The following is an 11,110-nucleotide window of genomic DNA, read 5'->3' as shown; positions in this document are numbered from 1 at the left end:
AGAACCCAGAGAAATACAGAGTATTTTCATACCATTGCATGTTAGACAAAATATAACATTTCCCCTCCTTTAAGTCAAGCTAGCGATCCACACATCAGTGCTCCGTTGCTCCTATCAACACTAATTCCTACCCTCGTAATCTCTGCTCCCCAGAAAAATAAGATTGGATATCTTCTGAAGAACGGGAAGTACTGAAGAATTGCCAGTAGTCCTCCAAAGACAGAGGTTCTGCATTCACTTCTCAAGACTTTTAGGTTTATGGCTCTGTTTCATACTGCATCTTTCCTTGCAAAGTACAGTAAACTAATACTTTGCAGTTTCTTTACAAACAGCACTATTTTTTCTAATTTTTTTCTATTTTTTTTTCTGATTGCGGACTTGACCAAAGAATATTATCGTCAATCCATTATTCCTCTCTATGACCTAAATTAATTAACAGAAAATGGCTCTAAATATACCAGGTTTAGTATCTTTGAGTGTGTTTTTTATGTTAACTTTAGCTACTGGAATTTGGGCTTCTTGGAAAAGCAAAAAGGACCAGCAGAACAGAAACCCAGCTGAAATGGCCATGGTTGGAGGCAGGAATATAAATGTTTTCATTGGATTGTTCACTGCAACAGGTAAGTTTTCTTAAAGGACTTTTAAAAATTCTTCTTAAAACATATGCATTACATAGATCTGGGGGACTTTTCTATCAAAGCAGGTGAACTCCTTTAATGTCAGGGCAGATTTTACCTAAGTGTGGCTTTAAAGGAGTTTGGTTTCATGAATCATTTTGGGATGGATTCTTCCAAACCTCTTCACACTGAGCAGAACCTAATGTTTATGTAGATTCTTTTAAATTAAAGAGATTAATTTAAGAGTTTAGTTAAGCGTTAAAGAGTTTAATTTAAGAGTGACTGGAGAATGTGACACTTTTCATTAAGGAAGACTGGGGTCTTAATCTTGAAACAGTTTCTGTTATCCAGTGTGACAGAAGAATTTCACTCCTGGAACAATCCAGTTCTGTGTGGAATAAATTGGGCTCTCTCCTAAAGAAAAAATGTTTCCCCACTGACTGCTGCCCTCCCCTTCCCTTTTTTCTCCTTGCTGCCTGGCATCATCTGAAATTTGCTTCGCTGCCCAGTTTTTTGTGAAGAGTTCCCCATGTGGTACATGCCTGGCTAAGACACTTAAGCCCATGTTGTAGGTTTGTATTCTGACTGCAATGGCTGCTTGCATTTTTTTTTTGTAATGTCTATTTTCTTAAGTAATTTTCTTAATGTGAAGGTGATACTTATGAAGGGTGGTCTATCAGTCACTGTAGAAAAACAAAGACAATTCTGTTTGCTCTAGAAAGAGACTTCCATTGAGAAAAACAAAATTAGAAATGAGTATATTCAAATTGCCTCTAAATGTCTAAACATTGAGCTTTTCCATGCGCACACAGATATTCCTTCTTGAACACGGGAAATCATTTAGGGTGAGATTCCAATACTGTTACTTGTACTCAGCAGCACCTCTCACTATGGGAGAAAACTCTAAAAAGAAAATAGAAATGCGCTTAAATATTTGTATGAGGAAAAGGCTTTACAAGCTCTCAGAGTGTTCTGCAAAACTAGCTGAAAGCATGTACTGCGATCCTTACATTTCCATCTGTCATGTTTACAGCCACCTGGGTCGGAGGAGCGTATATCAATGGCACAGCTGAAATTGTCTACCTGCCCTCAAAAGGACTGCTGTGGGTCCAGGCGCCTGTGGGATTTGCTTTGTCCCTTCTTATTGGTAAATAATTCACGTAATCAGGACACATAAGCTTTAAAAAAACAAACAAACTAAATCATATGAATGTATTAAGATGCATAAGAGGATACAGTACATTTTAAAGGAGATTTTGTTTCTCCAGTCTCCAATAGATCGAGAATAAGCATTTATAATACTATCCTCTAAACTGAAGCATAATAAATTGGGGTAGCTTGGAGCTAGTGTAGAGTTTTGCCTGCTTGGAGCAATTCATAAGACAAAAATCTTATCTGAGAACTTTAGAAGCATGTGGCTATGTGCATATTGCTTTTTTCTCATGATCTTTTATTCACAGACTATTGAGAGTATCAGTACCATTGTAATTTTTTCTTCTAAATTTCTGTGTGATGAAATAATACTATCTTAATTTTTCCACTGAGATCCATTCTTCCAAGTAGTGGGAATTGTCTCATCTCAGGATGAATTTGTGGTGTATCCAGCTTATCCCACTTTACAGCTGGTCGCTGTTTCGTTGAAACTAAGCTAAGTTGGCAGTGTCCTATACCTAACTTGCCATTGGACAAGAATTACTGGACTCACGCTGAAGTTCAGCTGTCTTGCCAAGACCAAATTTTCCTCCAGTCCACACTGAGTTATACCATAACTCTCTGGGGACATGGGATGATTAAAGCAAGGACACCAGTCCAACTGACGTGAATATGAATCAGGCTTGGAACTACATTGCCAGCATTTCTTATGTGAGTAATTCTTACTAATGAAATTGGGGAGTGCAGGTCTGATCCTGCAGTCTTTACTCAGGTCAGCAGTGCCCAGACAAGCAGTCCTTTTGGCTCCCGCATTAGGTACAATACGTATTCTTTGGTTTTAATGAGACGGTTCTACGTCTGAAGTCTAATATTCAGATGAAGCAGGGTCGGACTCAGCTCAATGTGCAGAATAAAACAATATGGTTCTGGGAAGAGACAATGAAGCCACCAAAATGCAAATGTAACCAGAAAAGGAACATATATCAACATGTTGCATCACATGGTCAAGGACAAAAGTTTGTCTCTTTTCTAGCCAAATATGGGTCTTCAATGCCTCACTCTGCCTACTGACCTTTTCCACGGGAAGCACTTCAGAAAACTTTGTGTCTCAGGTTGGTGGGTTATTGGAGATGGAGAGGAGACTATCTGTGGGGTATCCTCTGAGCTAAGTTCCTGTTACAGTCACACAGGTATCTTAAGCCATTTGGGGTGCCCCAGAGCATCCTAGCTGGCATCCAGTAGCCACTCTGGAAAGATGTAGATCTGCCAAAAGTGGAGGGTCATATCTGTTAGCTGTAAGCAGATGTCCTTTATAACCTGGGACATTTCAGATGGATACAACCTCACATTTAGGCAAGTGAATTGAGGCCCCTGTGTGTGGTTGGCTGCATCATTCTCTCGGGTCCATTATGTCCAATTCCATGCTCACTATACAGGTCTGATACACAAATACCATAGTATTCTTACTTTGTTTTCCTGGAATATAATACATGCAAAATTCTACCAAAATGTCATCACTTCTGATAGGTGGTTTCTTCTTTGTAAATCCAATGAGATCCAAGAATTATGTGACAGTGATGGATCCCCTTCAAGAAATTTATGGGAATGTGATGGGAAGCTTACTCTTCATTCCACCACTGCTAGGAGAGGTGTTCTGGTTTGCAGCTATCCTGGCGTCCCTGGGTAAATACTTACTTTGCTGTTGTATTTGTTAAAGGTCATGTGGCACGACTATCAGAGTTGCCACATTTGGGAATCGTGTTGGACTAAGCTGTGGAAAGTTGTGCTTCATGTCTCCTTTTGTGAGAGGAACACAAACCTTTCTCATTTCTGGAAAATACTTTTTTAGCTGTAAAACAAATGGCATTAGTATATATTCATGATATTGTAATAGAGAGGTCTGGCAACATGAATTAGTACCTTCATCTTGCCTGTGGGACAGCAAATGTAAAAAGGCAAAGTGCCTTGGCAAAGGCCACACAGCAAGGTAGCAACAGGAGCAGAAAGGGAACATGGTCCCTCCTGAGTCCTCACTCTGCTCGCTCTCTGTAGACCATGTGCTTCTCATACAGTGTGGCATCAAGGGAATAACATATCCTTTTTAACTCTGTATTCTGCACGTACGAAATCTTGTCTTAAAACACTTGACCACTGTCCTTGCCTGCAGGAGCAACAATGAGGGTCATCTTGGATATTGGAGGCTTTTTGGCTATCATCATCTCAGCATGCACTGTCATACTCTACACTCTACTGGGAGGCCTCTACTCTGTTGCGTACACAGATGTCATCCAGCTGGTTTTCATTACGCTCAGCCTGGCAAGTCCTGTGCACTTCTTTGTTCCCAGATTCCTAAGGGACAAAAGCCTGCTCTTCCTTTCAGTATGTCTCAGACCAAAAATAACTCCACCACTGGCCCTCGCCCTGCAGTTCCTCTTCAGGAGAACAGGTCTCCTGAAACATCTTACAGTCCTTACGCATCTCAGGCAGTGCTCACACAAGGTTCTGACCTTGCTGGGTGAACGTGGCTGCTCACAAGTAAGGTCTGCAGAACTTGTCCAGAGCAATCTTGACCGGAAAGGAGAGAGATCTGTCTACTGAAGGCATCAATTGACCCGAATTACAGACTTGTGTTCTTGATGATGCCATGAACCAGAAATACGTAGATTTAGAGTAAGGAAGGGGGAAAAAGGAAGACTCTTAGTCTGGGTTTAATCTTATGTAGCTTTATGTTCTACATCTACCTTAATTTCAATATCTGAATAGATTCTCCAAGAACAAGTACCCTGGGGAAATGATTAACTATTTCTGTTTCTGCTCTAGTGGATCTGCATCCCTTTTGCCCTGATGAACTCTGCAACGGAAAGTATTTATTACACTGCAACTCATGAATCTTACCAAGACCCTTGGATTGGGAAGATAGAAAAACAGTACCTTGGAAGGTGGCTGGATGACTTCTTCTTCCTGGTATGGAGTATTTCTTGGACAGATGATTGGTAGAAGGGATTGTGCAGGGACTTTCTGTCTAGAAAACTTGTGGGTTCTTCCAGCCAGGAGCCCTACATTGCACAGTTGGCAGAGTTAGGATGATGTGTAAAACCTTCTCTCAGCCACTATGCAGCGCATTGAATGGACCAGGGAGATCCAGGGCTCAGCTATGGGAAGGAAAAAAGCAGTAGGGACACTCCATCCTTTACCCACGTGAAGGAATGTACCTCTTGAGTAAGACCATCCAGGTAACTGGTTCCACTCCTGGCACTAAATGAGGCATTTCCTAGCATTTGAGAGGTTGGTCTTGCAACCTCCATAGCGTGCTTTTAACATAATTATGTAAAATTCCTCTATTTGAAAAAAAAAAAAAAATTAAAATGACACAACTGCAGGCCATCAGCAAGCATGGTGCCACTGGCTCCGCTGCACAACTCAACTTTTGAGCTACCAATATAACCAAGGCTACAGGAGGTTGTTATGCTCTTGCCAGGCTGGTAATAGGGACACACAGAAGCTTGAGCCTGTTTGGTGAGGACAGAATCTTCAGATTTTATTTGACGAAATTGTCTGCTAAGAAAGTGAAAATGGTGATTTTATTTTTAATTTTGGGTTATACTCTAGCTAAGTTTTGGTAGGTTTTTACAAAAGTTCCATTCCTGAAAAGCTTCTCTTTTCCTTCCTCTGTGCCTCTTTTACTATGCCAAACAACTCTTTTTTAACCTGTTCTATTTAGCTTTCTCAGCCTGCCAAACCATTAACCTGTTTTGACCAACATTTCACACCCATCACAATGAAAACAAAGTAAAAAGACACCCTCAACCATGACAAATATCATCCTCAATAGGTAAAACTGGGCAAAGTTTGTGCATTTGAAGCGAGAGGTTTACAACGGTAAAGATCATCATCCCTCTGAAGGGATGGATGATGCCCTACAGCAGCCTGGTGGGTACCACCGGTAACATCTGAATGTTTCAGGTGCTTGGGAGCATCCCGTGGCAAACTTACTTCCAAAGAGTGCTCTCCGCTGCCTCACCAGGACAGGCAAGGCTAATCTCCTACCTCTCCGGACTGGGGTGCTTTTTAATGGCCATCCCCTCTGTGCTCATTGGTGCAGTTGCAGCATCAACAGGTAAAACTAAATCGTTTGTCTCTGAATAATTAACATGTTTTGGTCAAAGCTGATTAAAATGGTACCCAAAGAAGTCCTGATTTATACTTCAAATTACCTCATCCTGTGTACCTAAAAGCCCTCAATGGGAGACCTGGCCACCAAGCCAGAAGGCTGTACCAGAAACGTGGAGCACTCTGAGGTTCAGTGTATGACTACCTAGAGACATTTAAGCAGCCCCAAGACCTGTTTAAAGCTATTTCATTGTGGTGAAATGGCTCCTTATGGATCTTGTGGCAAGGAAAGATGAAGGCAGACCCTGTAAAATGCTGTATAATCCTATTTTCCAAGAAATCTTATGCCTGCTTCTGTTAATGCCTTCTGTATGTAAGACCCAGTAATATTACTGCAGGTTGTTAATAACACTCAGGAGAAAACCTGCCTGAAGGAATCAAGAAGTTCAGTCCTTGAAACGCACAGCCCCAGCCCAGGAGATCAATCCTGTGTTGGTTTATAGGAAGGGTTAAAGAGCAGCCAGACCACCAAACTTGAACTCATGAATTCATCTGTGACTAGGGGCATCAGAGAAAAACTCCCTTCTCCTCCTGAGCGAGGTCTAGACGGTTGACCTTTAAGTGCACCGTTCCTGGAAACGCACAAAGTACAGCTATTTCTGTAGATGCTACTGGGGAAAAGGAAACTCTTTGATCTAGTGGGAGCTGCAGCATGCTCAGGGGAATCACAAAAGATAAAGAGAATCCAAAAAATGAATCCAAGTCCTACAACACTGAGTGTGCCTGCTGTGACTGGTTAGCCCTGCTGCGACTGGTTAGCCCTGCTGCGACTGGTCCCTGTGGAAAGGCAGCTTCAAAGACAGCAGAAATGTCAGTGAAGGATTTGTAGTAACTTTTCCTTGTTCTGTTTTAAAGACTGGAACCAGACAAGCTATGGTCTTCCAAGTCCACTTGAGAGAGGGGAATCGGCAATGATACTGCCACTTGTTCTGCACTATCTCTGCCCAGCATACATCTCCGTTGCTGGTTTGGGAGCCGTCGCTGCTGCCGCAATGTCTTCTGCAGACTCAGCTCTACTCTCCGCCGGGTCCATGTTCGCTCACAATATCTACAGGAAAACCCTGAGGAAAAAGGTACTTGGTTACAACGTTCAGTGGTTTTGGAGTGAGGATAGATGCCTTTGTTTCAAGACTGTTTCAAGTCCAGTCTGTGTGGTCTGCAGGTAGAAGTGTCTGTCCTTCAGCTGCTGAACTGAGCTCTGGAGCCAGAGCTTCAAGCATAGGTCAGGGGTGTTCGTATCCCTGGTAGGGATACAAATACCCACACTGGTGAGCTTTGCTCTTTATAAAATGACTGACACAGAATTTGGTCTAGTATATTAATGGAAACAACATAAAACCATGATCCTTAAAATTACAGAGGGCAGCTCCATCTCCACGGTTGCCTGTCTTGGGTGGCTGTTGGCAGTGGCAGCAAGGGCTTGGTGGGAACCAGCCCAGGGCAGGGCAGTGCTGACCCCCCGGCCAGCAAACACCGTGTCTGTAATGTTGCAATCTCCTGTTTTACAGGCTACGGAGATGGAAGTCTTATGGGCCATGAGGACCTCCATGCTGGTGTTTGGGGCTGCGGCTGCCGGTCTGGCTTTTTACTCCAGCTCTGTCTATGACCTCTGGTTCCTCAGCGGGGAACTGGTGTACGCTCTGCTCTTCCCCCAGCTCTGCTGCGCCCTCTTCGCTCCCAGCACCAACGCCTATGGCTCGGCTGCCGGCTTCTTGGTTGGGCTCCTCCTGAGGCTGCTGGCAGGAGAACCTGCCCTCAGCATCCCCCCTGCCATCTGCTACCCAGCCTGCTCCCTGGTGAACGGGACCTACAGCCAGCTCTTCCCCTTTAAAACATTCACCGTGCTTGTCACCTTGGGGACAATCCTTGCTGTTTCGTATGTGGCTGTGGTTTTGTTTCAAAGGAACATCCTTCCCCGCAGGTGGGATGTTTGCAATATCACGGGGGGGGCCAGCACCCTCATTCCCCTACGGCAGATGGAGAAGCAGATGGGTTCGCCAATAGTTGCACTAGAAGAGAATTGCGCTTAAATGTGGGGCCTCTTTGAAAGGTCATGGTGCATTCAACAATTAGAGCCTGGCACAAATAGCATTGCTCTTCCCTTTGCTTTCTCCAGTAATGAATTATTTAAAGTCCTCACAGAGTAATAAAGACGCACTCTGTTCATCCAAGGAGAATGTGTGACCTCCAAGTCTGCAGTGATTAAAGGCGCGTGGTGATGAAGCACAATCTTGTGGTGGTGACCATGGGCCACCACGGGCCCCAGCGGTGTTTGCTTCAGGGTTCTGCTGGTACCCCACCTGAAGGCAAAGCTACAAATCACGCTCCAACATTTATGGCATTCCCAAGTCACATACTTTTCTCACCACAAAGGACACAAATTAATGTTTAATAGATTGGGTATTCTTGATTTAAAAAAAAAGGTGAGCAAACCTGTTTCCATCACAACAGCTAGAATTTTAGCATAATCTCCCCTGGGGAGTTCATCAGACCTATAAAAACACAGATTACTGAGCACAGCGCAACCACAATAGCATTCCAGCAGTAATATCAGTTCAGCGCCACTCTTTGTAAGCTTTACAAAGCTTTCTTTGATACTGCAAGAAGTTTTGCATATGCCTCTCCCCAGCTGTGGTCTCAGGCCAAGCAGACAGTCTGCTGCCACATGGCTGAGGAGAGGACATCCCCTCTCATATGACCTGGTAGGGCAGAAGCAGCAAGATGAAGCAGCAGCCCTTATTTACTGGATAAGAAAGTTTTATGTAGCCACTATTTACAAAAACTCAACCAGCTGGAAAAATGGAGGTGCCTGAGAGACTCTTCAACAAGTCTTCTCTAAAAAACCTGGTCAAATCACTCATGCAAAGGTGTTACTCGTGCAGAGCCGTGGGATGCTGTGGGACACACACAAACTGGCGTGTGAGACCTCAGAGGACTGTGATGACAGAAAGGTGCTGGGAAGTGATCCTAAACCTGCCTGCAGGGACACGACACCCTAAGGGCAAGATCCCAAAAGATTCAAGCCTCAGGATCTGTACAGAAAAGCCCCCGGTACCTTGTTTGCATAAATTCTCAACGGGTCAGAAGAAAAGCAGCCCAGCTAACTAGTGAGTTCGGACTCTAGCCTGAAGTCTGATGGACCAAGGTCATCCCTCAGTGGGATGGGTCATTAAGACGGGAGCTGAAATAAAGATTCAGAAAGACCCTGCAGTGACAGCTCATGGATGGCTGTCATTTTGTTCTTCCCTTGGTAGCCGTGCAGTGGCTCACCAAGACCCAGCAGGAACCACGCTCCGGGCAGCCCCTCACCACAAAACCTTTACAAAGTGGTTGTGGGAGCTGCTGTGCGTGGAAATATCTGGCACTGCTGGAGGGAAGATATTTGCTAACATATCCAAAATACCCCACAGCTCAGATACTCTGAGCTGCTGAGGGCGAAAACAACATGCTGCTCGGTGAATTGCTTCCAGCACGTGCTGAACACCATGCACGAGGTGAGAAACTCTGCTGGTGCCACCATGCACAGCTGCAGAAAGCTCAGCAAGGAGCCACATGTCACTCTGAACGGACCCAAGGCAAGTGCAGTGTCTCGGGAGGAGGACTGGCAGCCCCAAGCTCTAGATATGGCTTTGATGACTATGGTCCCCATGGGGAGCATCCGTCTCCTTTAAAACATCCACCCTCAGCAAGGTGGAGAGCCTGCTCTTCAGACGTATCACACCACTTTATGCTTTGCCCTGGTGTTGGTAAACACCCACGAGCACACTTAACTTCCCGAGCACAGCAGTGCTGTTGATACGCTTTGTTAAACCAAGACCAGAAATTCTTTCCTGTAGAGATTGTTGTGAAATATTATTATTCTACGTCTAGAAAAGAGGAACAAAAAAAGGCTTTAAAATTGGAAGCATTAGCATTAACTATGGCCCTAGGCGGTCACCCACTGAGGTCTTTCACACCCCAGTGACTTGAGTGGGAGCATGCGAGGTCGTGCTTAGCTAAGGGAGACGCTAAGGCTATCATTACCATAGCGCCAGAAGAACTGGGCTCTTGTTAAATCGCAGTTGCCGTATGCTGACTCAAGCATACTCCCCTGCAAGATTTAGGGATGACCTAGTTTGGGGACCTGTATGTCCCTCTGTGTGGAGCAGACCAAAGCTGCCACAGCGCACTCGCACAAGGGCACGGACCTGCTGCATGGCCCAGACGAGAGGGTAACTCCAATGCCTTCATGTCCAGGTCAGCATCCATCCTCATCCCACTGACAGACCATCCCACCTAGTGGCTCTGAAAGACATATGATTAAATCTGGAGATATCTTTTCTCTGCACCACTGTGCCCAACTTCTCCTGCTGTTCCCCTGCAGAGTCTCAAAGTTTGATATTAAAACTTTTACGTGCTCACATGCTTGGCCTGATGGGCAGTAGATCCACAGCTTCCCGAGACAGCGTCGAAGAAGAGCACTCTGGGGTAGGACCTTGCTGAAGAGCATCACCACCACCATCACGTCACCACCCAGCATCACCACAGAAAACTCCCAGCAACTTCAAATAGGAAAGTCTTAGGGCTGTAAGGGGTATCTGGCATACTCAGCAGGGTCACTTTGCCCTTACAAAGCTTCTCTGAACTAAAACACGCTCTGCTTCACATGGGGAGACAAAAATGGTAAAGACACAATTACTGTAACTCTCCTGAATGTTTACTGTTTTCCACCCTTATATGACTCCCTCCTCAGAACATACCCCAGCAAGCTTAAAAAGAAAACATTCATCAAGGTCAGGCAAAGTTTTGAAAGCAATTAGCTGCAAGTAAAATAAATATAAAAGCAATTCTAGCCTATACTTAATGACAAAATGCCTGGTTGTTCCAGCCCAGCACACCCAAAGTCCTTGAGGTGTTGCCAGCATGGGGGATAATGACCCAGCTCCTATGAAATCATTCCTCTCGTGGGTTACTGCCTCCAGTTCAGCATTCCTTTCTTTTCTTTGCCCCCCTTTATAAAAAGTTTGCTCAGGCACTGGAGGGCCCCAGTTTACCTCTCCACTTGTGGATTTACCTCCTTTGCCCCTTAGAGGTGTCCATGCCAACGACTCTGTACAGTTCAGTTTTCATTAACTTTTCCGGGACTAGACAGCTGCTACCTGTTTCTGGCACTTTCAAAGTTAATAATACCC

General features: G+C 44.6%; 1 protein-coding gene across 1 annotated transcript; it reads left to right on the top strand.

Annotated features, from left to right (window-relative positions):
- Window positions 1-309: 309 nt before the first annotated feature.
- On the top strand, window positions 310-9,141 carry LOC128913380 (high affinity choline transporter 1-like). Its single transcript, XM_054210805.1, has 8 exons — window positions 310-620; window positions 1,651-1,764; window positions 3,297-3,452; window positions 3,937-4,085; window positions 4,590-4,733; window positions 5,733-5,886; window positions 6,795-7,012; window positions 7,448-9,141. Exons 1-8 carry the CDS (start codon window positions 443-445, stop codon window positions 7,967-7,969), a joined length of 1,635 nt encoding a protein of 544 aa, XP_054066780.1. The 5' UTR covers window positions 310-442; the 3' UTR covers window positions 7,970-9,141.
- Window positions 9,142-11,110: the final 1,969 nt, after the last annotated feature.

The sequence above is a fragment of the Rissa tridactyla genome, chromosome 1 (genome assembly GCF_028500815.1).
Source record: "Rissa tridactyla isolate bRisTri1 chromosome 1, bRisTri1.patW.cur.20221130, whole genome shotgun sequence".
Classification (NCBI taxonomy): Eukaryota; Metazoa; Chordata; class Aves; order Charadriiformes; family Laridae; genus Rissa; species Rissa tridactyla.
The sequence above is the reverse complement of the archived record's forward strand: the minus strand, read 5'-3'. Positions and strand labels throughout refer to the sequence as shown.

Bases quoted from the DNA above. Each gene is read 5' to 3' on its own strand.
- LOC128913380 (XM_054210805.1), top strand. From the start codon at position 443: ATGGCTCTAAATATACCAGGTTTAGTATCTTTGAGTGTGTTTTTTATG. The intron at 621-1,650 runs GTAAGTTTTCTT...TCATGTTTACAG, and splicing joins TGGATTGTTCACTGCAACAG to CCACCTGGGTCGGAGGAGCG. The intron at 5,887-6,794 runs GTAAAACTAAAT...TCTGTTTTAAAG, and splicing joins TGCAGTTGCAGCATCAACAG to ACTGGAACCAGACAAGCTAT.